Raw genomic sequence first — 23,714 nt, 5'->3', positions numbered from 1 at the left:
AAATGATACGAAGCATGAAATAGGATATGCTCCTTAGATATTAAAACTAAGGATCCAAAAAGAAATTTTTGTTTTCTCACTCTCCTCAACTACGTGGTCCTTGCAATGGTTTTTCGTAGCCCTCTCTTCTGCTTTCAACTTATTTTTTTGTTCCTTAATTGGTTATCTAATTAACGTCGCCTATGATTTTTTGTTTCCGGTTGTACGTTCTCTTTTTCTTCGTGATTCCCTTTTGTTTGAACTCCATTCCATGGTTACTTTCGTTGAGGCCTGCTGTTAACTGTCCTTTTTAAGATTTTTTCTCTTTTATCACCATAGTATTCCACTTGGGTCTTGTCTTTGATGGCAGTCATTGGTTGTTCGTTATTCTCGTTTGGTTTTCATCATTCTTACGTAATATTTCCGTCGGTTTCGATTTTCCTTTCGGCGTTGTTTCGTTCGTTCACGTTTCGCAAAAGTATTAAGGTAAGTTTTCCCACCGAAAGAAACTATCTTAAGTCCTCTCCTAGCATCCCATGTCTGGGTTTGGTTGTCATAAAAGACGAATTTCTTCAGAAGTGTTTCTCATGGAACGCCCAAGGAAGACGGTGCCCTTGGATAACTTGTGTTATCTCTTACCGGCGTTGAGTCTGCCACCTGTGCGCGATCCTGCAGGAAATGGAATTGGCTATTTCACACCTTGGTGGCCATTACGTTCCTCGCCCGGGGCATAGATGTGCCTCGCGGATTCAAGTCGTCTTTCATTGCTCCCGACAAACACCTCGATTCCCTCATTCCTCCATACGACCATCCTCGGTTCAACTAAACGATCCTCCTTTTTTCGGTAATTCTATTGTAATTAAACCCTTGTTTTTTTCCTCCCTCCATCCCGAAAACTAGATCCCTTACCTCGCACTCGTTGAAAAGAGAGAGAGAGGTGGAGAATCAACTCGATCCCGTGCCGATTCTTCTCAAACCACGGTCGTTCCTCCACATTAAATCGTAAAATATGTGTCGAGAGAGGGCCTCTTTAGTCGTCTGGCATTAATATTCCCTCATCAATCAAACTCCCGCTTCCAGTGTGCTAATATATGCTGGTCTTCATTTTCCTCATGAATAATTTTTTCGCCGTATTCAAAACGTCCCGTTTTAATCGAAGCCGCGATGTTCACTTTCCATCAACAAATCTCCCGGTGAGATCCCGTCCGCCTACCGTCATCAAGGCATAAATCCAAAGGATATTGCAGAGCGGTAGAGCTTGTAGTTTCCGGATTAAGTTGCGAGGGACGTTTTTATTTCCCATATAGAGGAAAATGAAGTTTTTCGTGAAAGGTTTGTCCCAGCCCAATGAGAATTGGTGAGCATGGTGACTGAAATACCAGAATCTCCGTTTGGTCTTGGGATGAGGTCATTTAATTTCACAAAGTGAGAGGGCTGGTCAACTGGAAACGTAAAAATTACATCGTATGCGATCCCTATATAGTATTTTAATTCAGAGGGTATTTCGTGGAAGAGTGGTCTTTTAGGGGACCCTTAAAACTAATGAAAATCCTTAAGGACGTCATAATCACCTTAAAAAGAAGCTTTGCACTTAACTATTGTCGTTTGTAGGTCTGATTAATATTGACTCCGTTGTGTGACGTCCAAGACGCCAATAATCTTCTCCGTTTGGCTAATATGCTCGAAAACGTACACTAAGATGTTGGCTCTGTACTGTATAGTGACAAATTCTTTTGAATGGAGCTTTAAACATAGAATTAATCAATAATTTGTGTATTTTGTGCATAAGAAATTGTGTTAGAAGATCGAGCGAGTTTAGTTGAAGGCATTCCAGATGGTGACCAGAAGAAATATACCAAAAATAAGACGGATATGAGTGAGGAAAGGAGAAGAGTTAGAGTAAGAAAAGAGAGAAAATTGGAGGGAACCTGAAAATGTCCATGGATTTATGGAAAGAAAAATTTACAAAAGTTGAAGGGTTAATATTAGGTAGAGGAGTTAAGAGGGAGGAATAAAATAAGCTATTTTCGACGGCATTAATTTCTGTCGGAAGTAAAAAGAGATGATGAGCGCAATGGTGGAGGGCAAAAGTTGATGTAAAAATATTTTCTGAAAGGTTTCAACATTCCACAAGTATGTGTAATGATTTTCGGACACCGTCGAAAACCTATACGGTAGGAAATGTTTTATCAAATTGACAAAAATATTTTAGCGCTGTCGGAAAACTATCCAGAAAGAGGCATTCTATAATGTTTTTCGTAAAGTTTTGAGGTGATATAAGGAATCTTTGAAAATCACGTGGAAATTGTTTCGTTTTGATTCCTCTTCCACAAGAGGAGTGGAGATTGGAACTTATCCAAGTCACATTCTTAAAATACCGTTCCGTAGCTGGGAAATTTGTTTTTTCCCCACTGGTTCTTCGACTCCCATGCACGTTCATACCTCTATTTCCATGGGAACTCTTATTGTTTTCCTTAAGAGCTCCTAAGTGTGATTTATAGTCTCCCCCGAGGTTTTCCACTTTATCACACACACACACATATAAATAAATAATTATATATATATGTGTATATATATATATATATATTTATTTATTTATTTATACATACATACATACACATGCATACATACATAATCTATATATACATAATATATAAAATATATATGCCTTTGTTATCACAAACGGCATTCGTATCCTGTCTCAAAAAATATTCCATGCTTCTGTGAAATCGTTTCTCAATTGTTTCATATGCTCCTCTGCTAACGCCACTATTTGCAGTTATCTTTAGAAAATTCCAAGAAAAAGTTTTCTTTATTGTTTCGAGAGTGCTATTCTTATAGTGCCGTCATGTATATTATGACTGATTTAAAGCAATGGGGTACTTGCGTTCCTTTCTCTTACTATTACGCTAGGGTTGCGTTTGTTTGTCGAGAAAATTGTTAAGCGTTTACATCGCTCTTTTGCTTTATTACCAGTCCACAAATATTTATCCTTCCTCGTCCCAGACCAAGTCCTCTTATCATTTGAATACTTAACTGTGGACGCTAATTTCCAAAACAATGTCCTATTTTCAACAATATAAAAGCCTCACGGTAGACAACGGGGCGTTTTTTTCGCCCACGCTTCGTATTCAGTTACCTCGTCGTGAAGACTAAAACTTCAACGTCATAACTTCTCATAGTCGCCGTTTCGAAATATACTGCAAAATATACATTTTCAGTTCCCATAAACGAAAGCGTGTACCCAATTCCTTCACGTCGTTTATTTGTACGTTAGGGTAATTTTTGTCATCAGAATAGAATGCTTACGGAGTTGTATTCATCGTAGTCTTTAATTCATTTTGATAGGACACCTATTTCATTTGAATGACCTTTTTAACTGAAACTCAATTCTTAGTGGTTTACATTAGTTGGTATTTATTTGAAGAAGTGAGTTTAGTGCCCTTGGAGGGTTGGCCGTGCTGTTCCTGGAATGGCATCAGAGATGCAGTTTAGATGCGATAGTTCATTAACATACATTATTTAAATAAATGGAATTACTGAAATTATTGCCTGATGAAATGTAGCCTTGGTAGAAAAAACTATTACGGAGCTATTTTTATTCGTTGGCTTCCGATTTTACATTGTCTCATGGCCGGGAAAACCGTCGGGGTTACATGCAAACATGTCTGTCTCGATTGGGAATAGCCGGGAATATATCGGAGGAAGTTTTCTGAAGGGCAACACGATTGTTTTCAATGCCATGTCTACGAATTTTTTTTCTAAATGTTTGGGACGTCTATAGAGAGATTAATGAAAACGTTCTGCGGTAAATCTTATATCTGGTATCGGTTTTGTATTTTTAACCAGTTGAATGTCCCAATATGCAATGAATTTATTGATATAAAATGCTCATGGTCTTTTACATCGCCGGCATGTTCGTTTCGTTCGCATATTTTTTTGGAATTGTTCTTGAGGGAAAGAAATGAGATGGTATTTCACGGGATGCCTAATTGGAATGGAATCATGAATACTTTTCTGAATACGCAATGAACAAAGATCGGAAAAAAATGCATGATATAGGAATGCAAATGAAGAATTATTGGATAATGTAGGAAAATTGAGAATTTTTCACGGAAGTTTGAAGATGGCAGAGCGAATGGATGAGGAAGAAATGGAAAATTAATAGAATTTTGAAGTGTTTGATAGTATTTATAAAGTTCCACGAGTAAGAGGGAGGGAGAACGTTCGCGGCCCGTCCGTTGAAAAAGACGTGAAGTACGAGTGCGACCCTTAAGCTTCTGTCTTGGTAGTAGGTCAGCGCCGACGCCCGCGTCATTTCCTCACGTCCTCCTCCTTTCCCCTGTCAATTCATTGACACGATCGCCCTCCGCTTCCAAAACGGAACAAACGACCTTAGCTATATAACGTCTTCCATGACGATCCCTACACGATCCGCAATTTTTTGGAATATTATGGAATGGTGGGTGACCGGCCTCCCTTTCGAGTCACGTTGCGCAACACTTTCGACTCTTGTCCTCTCCTCCCTTCCCTCTCCGCCTTCGTCCCACTCTCTTTCCACGAGAGGTTTTTTTTTCCTAAACGAAGAGGAAGAGAGGTCGCGCCTTGTTGCGTTCGACTCCCAACCAAGGCCGCGGGCAGGCGACGGGGCGTGTGTGTGTGTGTGTGTGTGTGTGGGGGGGAGCAGGGAGGAGAGGTCGGTCGCCGGAGGAAAGAGACAAGTTTCCCACATCAAATGCAGTCGTAGGTTGGATTTCGACGAGAAATGAGTTCGGGCAACGATCTAGTCGGTGTGTACGAGTTCACCTGCTCGCTGAGTTGCTTGATCCCCCTTCTCTCTCGCACCATAGGGATCGAGGTTCGATTCTCCGTTGTGTTGCTTTGTTGAGAAGAACGCGGAATCACCCCCGCTCTCCCCCCCCCCCGCCTACTTCTTAAGTCAGGTCGTACCCATCTTTTCTTCTTTCTTTCCCATTCCTCCCCCGCCGCACAGCCCAGAGTTCATGTCGGTTAGTTTGGTGCGCCGCAGCCCATGATCCTCAGGGAAGAGTGTACCGCCGAAGAGTGTCGAAGGTGGAATGCATTTAATCCGTGGGACGTTATTGTTCCTCCGTTATTATGTTGGACGGAGTGAGCGCGGGTGAGTTCTATGCCGTGGAGATCAAATGGGTTATGCCGTCGGCGGATGATAATGAAGACGACAGGTGAGTCTCCAGCATCCTTTCGCTTTGCCGCCCGTCTCTTTAACTGCTCAACTGCGTCTGATTTGCCACCTTGCCTCTCCAAATATCATCATTAAGGACCTTTACCGTCGCTCGACTGGCTGTCGTCGAATTTTCTATCTCGAAAACCAATCGCCTTTTTTTCACTCGAGGCGTATCGTAACATATCGACCTTGCCACCTGACGTAGTCGGAGAGTTACTTAATGCACGCCTGTAGACTTTACGTTTCGAGTAAAAAGCATCTGCATTGTTGCCCTGGACTCGCAAATCAGTGTACGCGGTAGAAATTCAACGGCTTAACAATGGATGACAATTTCGATCGATACGCAATGCCGATCGCATGGTTCTGTTAAAGATGCCAAGGACGGAATGTGTATCTGCTGGGAAATATCAAGTGGAGCTTTCATTGCAGCAAGGAAGGTTTGCAGAGTGAGGAGGTTAACTTGAGGATAAAGTCGAAGGGATAGTGGATACGTGACTCAGACCAAAACGGAGAATGGCTTATTTGTCCGATGGAAACCTGTTACCTTAAGATGGATAAGCAGTGCCTTACTGCGTCGTGGTTTTTCGCGTCTCGACGGTTGAATCAACACGCTTCCGGCCCGTAAGGCCAGCGTTCCTCATAGCCTGGTTGTGGGAGGCAGTGGGCGGAGGGAGGATTACGGCTGGGCGAATGTGATTGTCGCTTTGTGATCGAAATTGAATGCGGAAAAAACGGCGATGTAAATTGGCAGCTTCGCGTTTCGCATTGCACGACTCTTCCACTGCGCAGCGTACGGCGCGAAGGGCGCATTTACATAACCAGGGCCGTACGTACGTATCGTCACACGTTGGCTGCAGTTTCCTGATCACCATGCAGCGCTTTCACTTTTTTCCACCGATCCCCTAACAGCACCTTGCTCCCGTGATATTTTGGTTTTTTTAATTGATATTGTCAACTGCCCAGTCGAATGTTTTCCCACAGAGCTGCTGTAGCATGTAAACTATTTTCGCATATTTCACGTTTAACATGTGCAATGTTGGTACTTGCAGCGTGATGTCACATTCCCTCCACCCTCCCTCTGTTATCTAACATACTCTGGGCTGCTTTCCTCATTTGAATTGAAATAACATATGGATAACCTTTCACAGAAACATCTAGTTTACACCGCCCTGTGATCAATATTTATGGTAGATCGAAATCGTTCAGCCATCTCTCACAATAGCTTTCACACATCGTCAACGATCTATTGAAACATGGCGCGCGTATAAAAGGAATTTTGGATTTGAAGACACTTTAATTAGGCCGTACGTTTATTTGGGCATGTATTAAACCTTCGGAAATAAATCAAAACTTCCGTGCAGTTGTGCCTTGCATTAAATATAGCAATCTCTGTGAAATTAGTATTGAAGATAAATTAAAATAGCTTATGTTTCCAGTACATTATTCTTTCCAAGTCCGCGTTATCCCAATTTCAAAAACTTACTCTCGAGTAACAAGCAACAATAATTATAAATAATCACCTAAAATAAAATATTATGTTACCTCTCAAAAGAAACATTTAAAAAATCACGATTTTGGATCACGAGTTCATAAATAACACTAGCGGATAGGAGTAACTGTAATTCAAAACGTTTTTATCTTTTTCTGGCAAGTAAATGAAACCATTATTAAGCTATTAAAATATGTCTATAAATAATGATTGCCAAGGAAAGAAATAAGTACCATTACTTTCATTTCTTTTTATGAATACAGAATTAGTTTACTTCATTTGATTTTCAGACATGGTCGATCTGCTCCTTGCGGACGTCATTCAATTATATTTTTTCGTAGGGCTCTATTGCACAATTTTTGACTGTCATATTTAAATAATACCCGTCGAATCCCAAGTTCAGTGCTTAAATAAAAATAAATATATATACACACACACACACACACACATATATATATATATATATATATATATATATATATATATATATATATATATATATATATATATATATATACACAAGATATAGATGATGTAGAAGCACTCACGAGAGCAATATAACATTTGGACGGCACGATAGAACACAAAATAAAATATATAACAAGGACACTCACATTGTAGATTGTTTGAGCTTTTGGCCTTCTCTGAGGTCTTCTTCAAGTCAGACTAAATATATATATATATATATATATATATATATATATATATATATATATTTAGTTGTCGTTCGTTGTCAGTCGTCGTCAATAATTCCCCTTCATTTGATCTGGAGAAAGTAAAACTTAGAAGCCATATTAATTCCTGCCAATCTAATTAGCCTCGTGAAGGGTGTACTTTCTGGATAAACCTAATTTTAATCATCGAATACCAACCAGAGCAAGGTTTTCTTCCGCGATGTGTTCCACCTTCGCACTGATTTGTTTCTAATGTGTCAGTTTGACCTCGGCCTTCGGACCAAAAAAAAATACCAGAGGGACTAATAGTAGTCCCTCTGGTTTCGAAAAAAATACCGACTACATTAACATCTGAAAGACTGCCTTTTTTTCACTCCAATGTGTTTTTGTAATGTCGTCATCGATTGCTCTCTTAAATTTAATTAATGTGAATTTTCGTTACCGTGATCCTTGTTTTATTTGTTGTCTTTTGTGTCTCAGTTTGTTTTCTATCATAACTGGTTATCTTTATTACACCCCGAACTACTATTAGAGCGCGTCAGCGTGAAAGGGATTTGAATTAATTTATGAAATGTGATGAGGCTAAATATGGTGGTGGGGCGTAAAAGATTTCATTAATATTTTGTTTTCCGATCTTTAATGTTGGCTCAACAGGGAGAAAACGTTGGGAATGTTGTGGGGGGGGGGGGTAATTCAAAAGTGCTTCCTCTTTGACCCTCCACTCCATTCTTTCGACACGCTTGAACACAGCTCCTCATTTCTCGTCCTTCAATAGTATTTTTTGTTCTTTTGGAGATCTGGTACGAATCAAACCCCTGATGATGGTAATAGCTTTTTTCTTTGCTGAATAGAGCCATTAATTTGAGTGATAGCTTTTCGAGACACAAATCTCCGGTAATTCTGAACTCTGTTATTATGGTCTCCGCTTCTTCTGTTTGTGTTTTTACATTCGGGAGGAGCAGTTTCACCCTCGGTTGCCTAATAGGGTGAGATACGTTCCTTTGAGAATGAGACAAGCCAGCGAAATAATAGCATCGGAATCCTCATGAAAAGAAACGAAAGAGTCACGTGCGCGTAGAGTGCTCACAAAACTACACTTGTTTTTCAACTTTTAAGGCGGTTTTACACGACTTAAATCACTGAAATCGGGATGTTCATTATTGGATATGGACTTATTCTGTCTTGGAAAAGCCCTTATAACACGCTGCAATTCACTTTTGCGCAGGCGCAAACGCTTTTGTATTGTGTTTTCGTCGACTCAAGTGTTGATTGAAAAATAATTTTGATTCCGGCGCAACAATCTGTAGTATCTTGAAACGCCCCGACTCGTCCGTGATTGCCATTTGGGTTCAAGAATCGGATATAAAATATTATCCGTATCCGTATTATCGTACCTATTTCTGTTTTCTGTACTGAAAGTCGAATTCGACTCGTTAATCGAAGACGATTTCCCCTTGTAAACACTTCAATTTTAAGTAACCGGAATTCAGCTCTGTACCTTTAGCAAATCATTCTTTAAAACGTTCAGTATTGGCATTTGTTTTAATTATTGGCGAACCTGATTGATCGTATGCACATCGATTTGACGTTCGCTGTAGTCATATCTAGCGGGATTCTTATTATTAGGATTTTATATTGCCTTTCTAGAAGGAGATCACAGAGAGTCTAGAATCTCTACCGAACGATTACCTAAGAATTAGTGCTGCTTCCAAAGCGATCTCCGCGCAACGCACGGGAGTGGCCAAGGTCTAATCTAAAATCTCTCCCGTGTCCGTGCGTATAAATTCGTGCAGTCTCTCTCTGTATTCGGCACCGTTGCCACATTCACATAAGAAACGCTCTTTCTCACGCGCCAGATGGGAAACGGAAAGCGCGTGAGATATAGCAGCAGGCGCGCGCCCATGAACTCGCAAGAAACTGGAATAACTCCCTGAGGGTTAGCTCAATTTACATACAATCAGCGTTATACTCGTATTTTCCTAGGAACAAAATAAGGTCATAATAACTGTCCTGGAGATATAAAGTAATTGGAAAGGTATTTGGAAAGTCGAGGTACGATTTAATATATCGTATTTTTTTAATCAGTGTGGTTTCAGAACATTGAATGCACTTTCACTCTTCTGATTGCTAAGTTTCGCTTCCGGTGATTATTTTTAGGAGTGATTATAATTATTAATTTTAATTGATATATTTATAACTCATTGGAAGTAATTGAATATTTATTAAGGTTAAAATTTATAATTTAAGTATAGTAATATTGAAATTTAAGATTGAAAGTTGATTAAAATCAATTGGGATTTAACTGGTAATGTAGTTCGGCAGTTTTCAGTTTTACCCACTTACGCATCGAAACTCAGAATTCCAATACTTGGAAAAACAGATGGAATTGGACCGCTAAATTGTTGATCAAATAGAACTTTAGAATTCAATAGGCTCATATAGTCTGTTTTCATCATTTATAATTTTGAATTTCGTTTGAGTGCATATGTTGAATAGGTCTTGTGAGGCTAGTGGGTAGAAAGATCGGATGCTGGCCAGCCAGAGGGCTCTGGTTCAAATGTGGGTGATTCCTGTGGCGGTTACTCAAGCGGTGCGATTTTTCAGAGCATCAAATATTCCTGTGAATCTGCACCCGCACAAAAAATTGGAACTGCCCCTTAAACTGAATTTCACACTCCGTAGGGCTTGAGCACCGCCCTCATCTACCAAACTAACCGAACGTTGATTATGTGGTTGGCGCAGGTGATATAACTTTTTTTGAGTTTTATATAGTAAGTTTTAACAAGGGATCCAAGAGCATGCGAAAATAGAACCTACCATACAAAAAAGACTAGGCGAACACGCTAGGAGTGTATAATTTAACTTCATTCTCGTTCGCCGTTGGTCCAAATTTTTAGTTAATGGCTGAATCTGTGAACTTAGATTGCATTGAAGTAACGGAAGAAGGAATTCAATATACAGGCCCCTGTAAAGTCACATAATGGTGTACTCCAGTTACCCAGTTATTTGTGAATCCCTTCAAAGAGTCAAGACGCCGGATTTGGAAATGCTACGCTTAATTCTATAGGTATTTTAATCGTACGACATGCTTGGATTTCTCTCCCTTTCCAATTCCCAGAGCCTTAACGCTCTTTCGCCTAAGAAAAAGACGCATGACCCTACTCTCGTTGTAAAAATGACGCTCGCTCCCAGTACATATCATCTGCAGCGGGTCAGAACCCGATTACCCTTGACTTGAATGTAGTCACGTCCCGCCGTTTCCATATATGCAGTTTGAGGTCACGTCCCTCTAGCTTCGACGAACTTAGTCTTTATATGCTCGCTATGGGTGTTTATTGTTAGTTGCATATTTCGAACATATTGCGCTAATAGTAATATAGATTTAATATTTATCATAATGCTTATTGAAAACCTAATCTAAATGCTTTGCCGAACATTTGGCGAGACAAGTAATTCAGCGTAAAGGGTCAGATAAGGTTTTCTGCTTGGGATATGATTGTCTTGTGGCGTAAGAAAATAATATTAGGTAACCCCATTACTTTTCAAAACTATAATTCTTAATCGTAGTTTACAGGACAAAATCTAGTTTTAATTTTGTTCCTCTTTGAATAACTATTTATAACTGCTTCGATGTCCAGCTTAATGTGTCTATGGATGTGAGGCGAAGTAAGATCAGTGAGCCGGTTTGGAGAGGGCAACCCCCGTGACGCACCCCTTGAATCCATCGGTCGCAGCAGAGTACAGTTTTGAGGCAATTGGAGAATGTTTTCTTGGTAACGAAACAAGAGTTGGAAAACGATATGATGTAATTTCTAATTGCTTGTGACATTGATGTAAGTAATGATTAGGCGCTAAAGGGACATATTTTTCTCATATACATCACATTTTTTCAAGCGCAAAATTGCGTTTGAGTCTATGCTACATTTTCAGATGAAATTCTCGTGTCGTTTACGAGCATTAGGTGTTTCAGATAAAGGGTGAAATTTTCATTCCTCGTACAAGATTCCGAAATAAATGTGTTTATTAATTAATAGCAATATGGTGACCCGTGAATGTATTATTTTCCCGCGTCCACTCGGTGACAACCTTGTTGAGATTTAAGGCTAAGAACTTTCGTGCCTCAACTTTCGCAGAAAATTCTCTAGCCATGACGATACGTCCAGGGTTTCTTTCAACATAAACCCCCTCCCTCGAATGGAGAACGAAGACCCACACATGTTCGCTTATATTTCGGAATTTACGGCGATATATCAAAAACCCATTCCCCGAGAGGACGCCAATGCAAGATGGGCGGACAACCCCTTCCGGTGGAATTCCTCCCAAACGTTCGGGAAGGAGGGAGGCACCTCGCGGTTTCGTGAATATTTACGGGGCGCCCTCAACCCTCCTTCAATGGTTTATTCTTAACCTTCCCGCCCGCATGAGTTACGCCTCCTGCGTCCCTAACCTCTCCCGTTGTAACATTTTCGTCCTGACCCACATAACAGGACGGCGATGGAGGTACTCTCTCCCCCTCCGCGTCTTTTGTCGGGGTGGAGATGTCACGACTGCTTAGTAGTGGCATAAGGGATTCCGTTGAGGAACGGTTTTCACCTTCCCTCAAGTGATTTCCTGCTAGCGTTAAAAATTCAAACCCCCCCTTCAGTCCTCGCGACCTCATCTGCGCGCACGCATTGCCATGCGAACCCCCAACGGGGCGAGAGAGAGAGAGGGGCTCAGGACGAGAATATTACGATGGACTTGATAAACGTGACTCCGAAGTCTAAGTGCTCGGTGGTTTAGTGAACTTTATTGCTTTATATAACGATGGTAGCTCAGCATATCCAGACTCAACTTCGTGAGAATTCATCTTGAAGATTGGATAAAGTTTTTGTGGATATCATGAAAATAAGTTAATGCGGTACGACCTGTATCGCGGTAACGGTATATATGTGAATATATGGCTATGTGATAAGACCGGTCTTACTACAATAAATAATTCTCATGAAATCCAAACGTTTTATTCAACGCAACAATTTCAGAGTGTAAAAATCATTCGCCTTGACCGGGATTCGAACCCGGATCCCTCGATATCCGACCGAGTACTTTAGCCAGTTAAGCTATCGAGTCTAGAGAATGCCTCGATAGCTCAACTGGCTAAAGTACTCGGTCGGACATCGAGGGATCCGGGTTGGAATCTCGGTCAAGGCGAATGATTTTTACACTGTGAAATTGTTGCATTGAAATACATACATAGCGGATAACTCTTAAAAGTTACAGTTGCGGTATCTCCCGCAGTTTCTTCGAATTTGGTTTTATTCAATCTTCATTTCTGTTGCTTGTTTACTAGTGTGATGTGGATGTTTTTTATCATATTTAGTTCCACGCAGCGCTGAATTTATTTATAAGACGACGTCATTGTGTTAATATGTTGTGATCCTTCTAAAACCAATGTTGATCGGTAGATTAACACTAAAAATTATTATTCTCAGTTATATCGTATTTGTGGACCTTGCGTTGGTTAAAATAATGTCTTACACCGGTTGGTTCGGAATTCCATTTCCCTCTAGCTTCCAATTGCATTATTGCTTACCCATGTAATGAGTGGCGATAATATCTGCAGTATTGGTTTATCGGACGCATTTCTCAATCATGTTATACCAATGTAATTTTATCAGACAGGATGCTCTCTGATAACCACGTGACACTTTTTTTATTCATAGCAGTGAGCGACTGGACACGGTTCTAATCTTGTTGACATAAGAGATACGTGTACTAAGTTGGTTGATGTAAGATATACGTGTCTGGTCCAAAAAAGGAAATCAAATTATCTCTGGTAAATGTACTTGATTATAAATGCTTCGCTGCGGATCGAAATTACCCCTCCCTTTTTTCATCACTGAAACTATGCAGCCGCCAGTTGAAACAGTGTAGGACTTGGGCCCAAATTGCTCTTTTTTTACATGAAGTTGTTTTCCTATCCATAAAACGCTCAGAAGCATATAGAAGTATTTCTGACGGCGATATTTATTGTTATAGTTGAATTAATCGGGTTCCAATCATATTCCTAAGCTATAAAATTCGTAAAGAAAATACCAAGTACTGTCTATTCATCACCCGTAGGCCACCTCAAGTTTACATCTATCCCTGCTTGGGTTTAGACCTCTTATCTGTTTTAATTCATCTTCAATGCGCTCAGCATTTTCCTCGACATTGGCTGATGTAAATATTAGTAGCTCGTCTACATTGTTTCCGTTGTGGTGACATTAAGTTGTCACATTCGGCGGTAGGAAGAGGACGTCATTAAAGTAAAGGAGCCCGAAGTCTAAACCACATTTCCTTGCGTATAAAGTGACTCTCACGAATCGCATAACTGCGTCCCAGTACGAGGCACGAATCGGCAAGGAAACAAGGAATCGCATAGCGCGGTGATGCATATTTACCTCCATCCGCGCTCGTCTGGCAATGAAAAACTCGAGTCGTTCGCGCAGCGCGGAAATAGCTTCGCTAATGTTTCTCCTCGTTCCCTGCAGACTGGTTCGTTTGAATTCCCCCCTTGGGCCGGAGAGGAAGGGGAGAGGTGCATTGGGTGGCATTCTTCAAGTAACCGCTCTCTTTCTAAACCGGATCGCGGTTGCCGTGCTTCGCGACGCAATTACGTACGTTCGCGCGTGCCTTACTACTCTCCGTGCCGATCGGAGGGAAAGGTCAAGCCTTACGCTCGCTGCGTGATGGAATAAGGGGAGTAATGTAAGGGCGCGGCGCGGACCCGCCCCCTTTCCGTGGTCGAAAAAACGGGTTGCCCTCGGCGGGGACCTTAGCCTGTCTACCCGCGCTAAAGAAGGCTGACTCTCCCCACAGTTTGGCATCTCACAGTTCACGAGACTTTGGCGCGTCATGAATAATGCGCTCAATAAACTGTTGCTATTAATAGAAGATACTCCTGAGCAACTATATTCTCTTATAGTACAGGAATCGGCAGTATAACTCGCTGATTTTAATGGCAAATGCTATGCAAATCGGTAAGTTATCCGCTTGCATCCTGCACTGGTATTTAGGTCACCTGATTACCAACTTCATTGAGGAAATTGTTGTGGATGCGTTAGCTCCGATAAGATAATTCTTAGTAAAACTCGAATTGAAATAATATCCCCGTCGAAGTTAATTTTGTCCTTTCTTTTTTTTACAATGAGTTACCCCCCTCCCCATTAATTCGCTGATCTCAGAGCATTGAGTGGAAAATATCATGGATGATCGTAATAACCACGTTCACATCGGAACGTAAAGCCGGCAAGGTACATGTGTATATGAGTGTGAGTATCCAGGGCCCATATGAGTGGCCAGGCCGAACTGTTCTTTTATTTGAAGCAGTTATTTAAATTCTTCCACGGGACTTCGTTTGCTAGCACGTTAGTGATTAAAATAGATCCAAAGCGGACCTTTTTTTATCGCGGCTAGCGCTAAGATTTTCTCGTGTTTCTTTGCTTGAGCGTTGGAATCAATTGAATGGCTTAGCGTGAGCCCTTTATCTACTCCCCTAAGTACCTCGCTTGTTTCAGGTGGTTTTTTAACGTAGGAGACTAAAAACCTTGTTTCCGGTGATCCTAGATACCCTCAGAATAAATAATCTATGGAAATGCCAATTGTTGATGAACACTTCATCTAAGTTGTGGTTTCACTTCGATATTTTAATTATTTTATTATTATTTACACAATTACGTTGCAATTAGGCAAATTTCCTGGTGGCAACGGTCAGGTTAGGTCAAAGATAACTACTAACAACGAAAATTACATACGAACACATAAAAACAGACAAGAGACAAAATATTTTTACATAATGACACTTCCACATCACATACCAACAAACTTCCACATCACATAGATCGAATGCGCGAATTTAACGGACAGACTAAGTTGGGAACGAAGGCTGAATCTCAGGTAGGAATATCTAAATTATCTCTGATGCAATTGTAGAACATTTAGCAATCGCAATAGGATCCTTGAGATTTTATCGCTGCGGTAGTGGGAGGTTAGTAAATGCAACAAAAGTCACACGTCACCGGAGGCTGGCGTAATTCTTTTAATTCTTTCCCTGTACCTTAGGAGCAAACATTTTTCGTTTCAAAAATTCATAAATATAATGAAAAACAATGAGAAGGGGTATAAAACTATATTCCTGTTAATTCGACCTCGGGAAACTTCGCCAATGATTCCTTCCCGCTTGGAGATTGAGAATATTAATCTAAATTTCGTACTACTGAGCATTAAGTAGCCTAGTATACAAGCATATCTTGTATACTAGGCTACTAGTATACTACATCTTGTATACTAGCTTGTAAGCATCCTTCATCCGAAGTGAATGTAGCCTACCCTCTTTTTATTGCATACCAAGTAGTGGAAGACCCGCTGGAATGGGTGGAAAGGTTTTGTTATTTTGGTGCTAGATCACTAGCGATGGAATGGACAAAGGAGGCCCAACGATGGTTTTCCAAAAGAAGAAATTACTGCTAGCAGTAAGCATTTGCATAGAAATAAGGAAGCCATTCATTATAATTAGGTGTAAAGTTAACTTTCCTACGGTTGTGAGACGTGGACGGACAGGGATAGCACGGAGAAGAAGATAAGGATAGATTGTGGGTGCTGTAGGAGAATTTTGAAAATTAAATTGATGTACTAAGTATTTCCGAAAGTGGATGAATAGGCGAGTCCTTGGAGTACTCTTTCGAGAAGAAGGTGAAAACTAATTTGACACAACCTGAGGCACAGTAGCTTTCTGAGGACCATAATCGAAGATTGCATTGAGGGGGAGAATCGCAGAGCAAATGATAAATTGCGAGAGGCAGGTAAATTGTAGGACGTCAGCGCGATGAACTACTAAGAAATGAAAATATTGGTCCGGCAAAAGGATACTTTGGAGAGATGCTATAAACCAATTCTCGGATTGGTAATCCATGATGATAATGACTGAGACGCAGCGTCTTGTCAACCACTGACTGACCTCCTCTACAAAAACCGAGGCAAACCCCATAATCGAGAGGAAAAAGTGAAGAATGTATATCTACCAACTGACATCGTGATCGAAGCTACTTTTTTGAACCTCCGCTGGGAGCAGTGCCTGCGGAGGCTGAATCAAATCCTTAAATCTCTTCGCGGACAAGGTGTCATTGGGGATTTTACTTCGTGCTGTGTCTGGAATGCCTTCAAACCGGCACGCCCTCTCCACCACACAATAAAAAAAATTGATGGAGGGATCGTTTGGAATCATCGACATTGGAATATGCGAATCGTCCAATTTTGTTATTTCGCCCGACCTAATGGCATATTTCCAACGCCTTCCTGCCTGGTTGATCACACCTATTTCACACTTGAATGCGTGAGATAAGCACCCCTCCTGAGCATGGCCCGGACCTACTCATGAGTAATGAGATAACATATTATGCCGTTTGAACGTTCCTTTTGACAGGCATACTGACGGGTTTGCCAATCGTATATTCCTCCTAAGGCATTTTTAAGACTCCCGTATTGTCTTCATTATCCTCTCAAAGATATAAATCGTCTCTTTGGACTACTACAAAATAAGGGCAAAGCACAAAAATATCTCGAAAATACTTCTGTGATTGCACTTATTTAAAATTTGGCGTGTTGTTTCTCATGCGATCATTAATGATGATCAGTTATGGTGGCGAGTGTATGCGGTTTCGCTGATATTTTTGTATATTGGGATCTAAGTATTATCAGGTTTACGAACAGAAAGAAAAAAAAGAACATGAACCGTTGGCCTTTCGCATAAGATCGGCTTGAATGTTATCTAATTTCTGGGAAGGGGATAAAAAAATTGACCGAGAGATTTGAAATGATTTCTCTCGACTTATAAATTAATAAGTGTAGTTTGATCGAATGGCGAAAATTCGACTATTAGTTGGAATTCATCATTGGTCTAATGCTAAAAGTTCTTAGGGTAAGGGGGGTAAGGTAAAAGCGGTAGGGATTGGACGTTAATATTTTTTAAAGTGTATCGTTCCTAAACGATTGTTGCAAATGTCTGGGCTACATATTTTATAATTATAATATAATAATCAAGTTGTAAAATAACGCCAAATTGGCGTGTCGTGGTGACCATTCGGAGGGAACTCTAGTCGGAAAACCCCATTTTTATATCGAATAACCACCACGCGCTCCCGCGGAAGGAAGCGCACCGTTTCACAAGCGATTCCACCAATTCGTGAATTCTATTGCAGGAGTCGCAATTAACCATTCTACTTCGAACGTATATTTTTTCATGAAATCCGTGAGAAACTTCCCATTTGGGCATCCATGACTAGGATCCTATGCGTGCGTATGTAGTCGTGCGCATTAGGGCCCATTCGCCAGAGTCTTCAGCTCGGATCGTGGATGGTTTCCGAATTCTTTCATTCCGTTTTGACTTAAAGGTGAGTCGAGATGCGGAACAGAATTCGCGGTCTCCCACTAAATTCGATATCTTCTTTTTTTTCAAATCCCACTGTCCCATTCGACCGCAGGATAGAAACCACTACTGCCTACGTAATGAAGAATTCCCGAATGGTTTCGCACGTCGGTCGACGCCGTTTAATTCCTTTTTCGGTTGATTAGTTTGGTTTTCCCGTTTCCTCATACCACCGAAAGATAAGAGGTCATTGTGTTACCGGGCCGACTTTTTCCTCCCGAACTGAATTTCTGTGGGTAACTTCAATCAAAAGTCGAGATTAACTGCAACGCACGCGATTTCCATCATTGCCCAATCACTGGGTGGGTGCCTCGTGTCCGACCGCATTGACGAGTTACCGTGACTGCACTCGGCGGTCGGTAGAAATGCCCAAAATATTTCCAATCTAACTATAGCAGTCGACTCACCATGATCCGCTTTGTTTATTTCTTTTATCTCATTCAAGTACACCCGTTGCGACAGCATACAAATCAGAGGGGGGGGGGGTTCGAACACGTAACATTCCGGTCAGTCGGCGATCCCACGGGAATGACCCCCATGTCTAATAGATTCGGGCATTCTGCAAAGCATTCTAAATATTATTAGGTGTACATAATGATGACAGAAAAGGATAGGGAAGGTAAAAGGGGATAGATTAGGATAGAAGCAATAAGATTGATGGGTTTGGAGACTAATGAAGAATGGGTGAATTAAAGGAGTTGGTGGGACAATTCGAAGAAGATAGAAAAGGTGAATGCGAGAGATATGAAGAAGTAGCAGGTTGTTTGCGAATTAGCTGAAAGGAAAAAAGTTCGTTGGCATAGAAGAGTTTTAGTATGCATTATTTACCGCATGAAAGGGATATACTATGTGAGAAAGAGAACAGGAAAAAGGTGGAGGACAAAATATTGTTCATTTCAGAAATGAGTCTATATTCATTGAGGATACACAGGCAAACCCTATATGTATACTGTTGACTGCGCATGATAAATATGTGGCACCTATAATTATTTGGTTTTTGGCCATTTTAACCATGACCCGTGTTGTCATTAAGGCCAAATTAGCCCTATGAAGTGCTAGAACGCGCGAACTTTCAGCAGCCTGATTTTTCGGTACCATACAAGCTAACTCCACCATCCTGTCTCCCACTGTACAGGAAAAACAGATGGCATATCAAACAAATGTAACGTTTTTTCATTGTCCTTTTATAGAATAAATTCTGTGACCATTATACCATTGATATTGATGCATTTAAGAACAACCTAGCCACGTTTTCCAAGCCAGATTGTGTGATGACGAGGAGCTATTGAACATTCAGTGTTCTAAACTCCCTCGAAATGATGATAAAAGTTTATTGAGCAATAAAATAATTACTGAATGCTAGTGATTCATCGTACGACTGACACTCCCTGCAATGCTCACCTCACCACAAATGTTTTTCTCGAATGTGATTGAAGTTGGCCTTATCTATAAGCTGATAGTAAGTAGAACTCAAAATTATCAATTCGTTTTTCATGATGGAGCACGATACATTTACCTTGGCCTGATCTTCGATTGCCCTTTTTTAATTCTTAAATACGTATCTGAAGTAATTTCGCGACGTGGATCCGATTTGCATAAGTATTCAAGATAAATAGCTGTACTCATATCCCATTGGTAGTTGCTGTAGTTATCGGCTATGTCCTGAGATCTCGAGTTTTTTTTAAGTCTAGGTCCTGATTAAAATAGCCGCAAAAAGCTCAGAAGAAATTATTTTTTTAAAGTCATATGTTATTTCTAACGGTTTAGCCGGTAAGAATAATTCCTTCTGTGCAACCACTCGTGAAAATGTCTCGAAGTAGCGAAGTTATGACTATGGGAAAATTCACGCTCTCCTTTTAATAATCTGGCACAACTTCCATCATGATTAAACGTCCCCTAGTGGAAAGCTTATTTTTTTTCAACTTAATTCGACAGATTATTGGATTCCTCGGCGGTATTGCGCTTTTAAAAATTCGCTGCACACACTTTTGAATCTCTCTGCTTCTTTATGAAGAGAACCCTTCTTTTTTTCCCCGTGATTACGGTCACGTCTGCATATTAATATTTCATTTTTTCGCTCTTTCCCTGTCTCAAGGGGAATAAATGCCGAACGACGCTAATGAAAAAGCTACCCTAGCTTTTTCTTTTTTTTTGTAATTATTCAACTTTCGCGTCAGAAGTGGAATCTAGGCTGTTTTTTCTTGACGCTTTTTCGAGAAAAAAAAATGAATGAGCACTCTCCTTTCCTCCCGTAGGCATTTGATTATGTTACCTAATACTTATGGGATTTATTTTTTTTTCTATGCAAAACTTAACGCGGTCTTGATTTTCTCTCCTACTCTCTCCCTCTCTGCCCTAGCGCCCTCAACTCTCACCCCCTTAAAAACCTCGCCGACGTAAAAAATTCATTCATCCATTCGCCCACTCACTCATTCATTCCCCTTCGTATCCTCGAGCCTTTTCCGAAAGGGTTTGAGTTCCGCCCGTGTGTGGGAGCCTCGAGGCGCGAAGGCGGTCGGAGTTTCCCTTGCCCGCCGCTTGGCGTCGCATTGCTAATGAAGCTGAGGTGGGAGTCCCGGCCTACGTGTCGGGAATCCATGTGGTGGAGGGACCTCGTCTGTTTTTTTTACTCTATCCCCATCTCGCTTGCCTACAACCCCTCCTCCCCCCCCCTCTCACCTCCCTAAAATCCTCACATCCCGTCCATCCATTGCTCTCCTGCGACCATTCGTAATATCTGGTCCCCTCAAACTTGCTCTTCCGTTTCCCTTCGTCCCCATCTTCGTCACTCGAAAGACGGTCCTCCATTAATATATCCACCCATCCCTGGAGATGAAATGGGAGGTTCTCAATGTTCAGACGAAGGGAAGTGGAAAGCTGCGTTCCTCCCTCGCTGCGAAGGTCTCGCTCGCATTACTAAACGCCATTGCACTGATACAGGTACCTACGGAATTTTCGTCAGCTGATAATCTGGTACGTATTCCCTTGTAATCCGGAGAAAATAACAACAGATGGTTATAAATTCCCTCATGCTACAAAAAATAATCCTTTGTTTGGAGTGCGTTTCGTATTTAATTTACGTTCAGTATTTGTTTAAGTTCCGGACAAATGATCCATTGCGCATTAGAGACACATTGAGACATGTGAAATTAGTGGAAGACAGGATTGCTTATGCTAAGTAAATGACCACGGTTTATTCTGAAATGCTTTTGAACTTCATGAGTGCCCAAAAATGTATTAATGCATAAAACTAGGTGATCTATCTACCTCAAGGAATACATTATTGGACCAAGGTCTCATCCCTATTTTACCAGCTTAAACATTTAACCGACTTTGCAAGGGAATTTTATCGGGGATTTGGCCATCTTTTCTTGACGCCTGTATGCTTGCTATATTATAGGGTCTTAATATGTTAAGAATCGTGTTTTTGCTTACCCCGAAGATATATGTAATTTTCTTTCACATTTTGAAATTTTCTGGTCCGTTTTCCCCGATCATTCCATGAGCCGCGGCCGCGGCCAGTTGCTCGATAATCAGTTCGTACTATCAATCAATCAATATTAATTATTAATATTTGAAGCTAACAACATTCATTGATTCTCAATTTTAAGAGTATTTGGTGGGACATCAACATGGATATCATATAACGAACGAATTACTCGAACGTTTAGTTTGAGAAAGTAATAGTAGTCCTATAAGGAACTATGGGTAATCAACAAATATCACAGAGCATACATCAAACGGCGCACACTTCCTCCCAGGCCCAGCTATACTTTTCTTTCTTCATATCCTTCAACTGTTCATGCCGTCCAAAATGCCTCCTCTCCACTCCGATTATCAAACATTGTTCCTTCCATAACGAACTTAAACATCCGTCCAAGTCTATAATTTTTTGTGTAGCTCTGTTTCTACCTTCTTCAACTATTTTTCAGCAACTTCCCAGCACTTACAACTTTTCCACTTAACCGTTTGCCCTCCTCTATCTCTCTCTCTGCCGTGTTTTCTCAGTACGCAAATCGCCCCCGCACTTAAGTATCTGTTCATTCTCGTGCATGAATGACCAGATATAGCGTTGATTGATGGAGAAAAACGGAAGTACATAAGTAAATAAATATATATATATATATATATATATATATATATATATATATATATATATAATTATATATATATATATATGTATGTGTGTGTGTGTGTGTTGGAAACAGAAAGATCTTCGGCGATGCACAAATATATAAAAACATAGATTAAGATTTTTTTACCCCCAGAAACACAAAAAAAGGACACTCACATATGTAGTTATGGCGTTTCGACGACTCGGCCGTCATCATCAGATAAATATATAAATAAATAAATATATATTTACTATATGTATGTATATAAATATGTGTGTGTGTTTTTGTGTATGTATATCCTTACACGTTGCGATTGTTGAAGCTCGGGGTGGATGCACGCGCGGGCACTGGATATGAATGCCAGCTGTGCTTGCCGCTTTCATCCTCGGCTCCACACGGCGCCGGGGCAGCATAAGGCGGCATGTGGCACCAACTGCCGCATTGCACCCATTAGGCTCCGCATCGTCCTTCTCCGGTTTTGCCTTTGATAAAGTATGTCGCCGGCCTGGATTCCAGCAACAGCCGAAAGTGGATGTCAGGAGCATCGTTCATTTCGATAGTTATTCCCTCGCATTAGGGAAATGGAGAGGGGTGCGCAATTAATTTAATTTTGTGATATTGTTTCGCATTTTTTTTGCACAGGGTGTTTACGTCGAATGTTCGTTGTCATAGAATTTTTAAATTCCCGGAAAAATTAACATAAATCGGCCGAATACGCCGTAATAACCATGCTTGAATTTCTTTTAACCGATTAATAATAGTAACGAGGGTATGTCATTCACCGTCGTGGCAGGCACGCCAAGTCTTTGACAGTAATAATCACGCCCAGTTGTGCGCGGAAATTCGGATCGTTTTCACCATTTAGTCAATATTAATAATAATTGTTACATTACTGCCCATCGTAATCCTATTTTGAATATATCTTTCGATATTATCTGTCTGCACAGGGGTAATTCGCAACGTCAGGGTTCGGCGGGTTATTAGGGGAGGGTTTGGACATCGAGGAACGGATGATTGGAGGGTAGAAGTTTGAAAAGTCAATTAACACTGATTAATTATTTGGCGATATTCACGCATGGACTCAGCGCATATTGCGCACGCGATGCAAATTTTAACGCATAGGTATCAACGTGTGCACGAGAGAAGCGTGGTGTCACTGTAGCTTCATGAACGATTATCGTCGATGATTCCATTGGTTAACACCTGCGGAGCGGTGCAGTTGAAGTACTTACCTACCATAATGCACTCTGACTTGGGATTGGTAAGCGGCTGTCCTTAAATTATCTAAGGCTTATGGCCGGAGGAGGGTGTGTCATTTTATTACGTTTCTTCGCGGTAGTTTAGACAGGGGTTCAGAAGGGACCTTACGCTGTGTTTATTATTGTAGCCATTGTTTATGAAAAAGAAATTTTAAATATCTTTTATCACCAAGATGACATATTGTGCAAATTGTATATGTTTCGACTGCTGCTTCAGAATGATTCAATCATTTAATAGCCCATTAAAAGGAGTGGAAATGCTATTTTTTAAATTTTGTTTTATGTATTCTGATGCCACTGTAATAAAATAAAACGAATTTCTCCAGTCCATGCATGTGGTTGAAGCGCTCGGTAGTTGATTGTAATTAAAAAAGTATTCGCCAAATCTTAATTTACTTTTTTTAAACCAGGTGCGTTGTTGATATAAATGATGTCAATTATATCACCGATAATTAAGTACGATGGCGGTAACGAGGGGTTCACATCTTACGGACAAGATGGAATTGAGGGGTATAATGAAGCCGAAAACGGGCTTAAGTTATTTTAGG

At 40.7% G+C, this 23,714-nt stretch overlaps 1 protein-coding gene across 6 annotated transcripts in view; it reads left to right on the top strand.

Moving 5' to 3' along the window:
- The window catches only part of LOC139696676 (tyrosine-protein phosphatase non-receptor type 11-like), a 1,102,100-nt gene that overhangs the window by 987,822 nt on the left and 90,564 nt on the right, over positions 1-23,714 (top strand). The window contains exon 1 of one of the 6 annotated variants that reach the window (XM_071595504.1): positions 4,973-5,183. The exons of the other annotated variants lie outside the window; for them this stretch is intronic. Coding sequence (XP_071451605.1) covers positions 5,098-5,183 — 86 coding nt within the window. The 5' untranslated portion in view covers positions 4,973-5,097. Of the gene's footprint in view, positions 1-4,972; positions 5,184-23,714 lie in introns of those variants that run through there. 6 annotated transcript variants of the gene reach the window in all.

Source organism: Hetaerina americana, unplaced genomic scaffold, assembly GCF_022747635.1.
Source record: "Hetaerina americana unplaced genomic scaffold, ioHetAmer1.1.p SCAF_7, whole genome shotgun sequence".
NCBI classification, from domain to species: Eukaryota; Metazoa; Arthropoda; class Insecta; order Odonata; family Calopterygidae; genus Hetaerina; species Hetaerina americana.
Note: the sequence above shows the minus strand (reverse complement) of the source record. Positions and strands in the feature narration are given on the sequence as shown.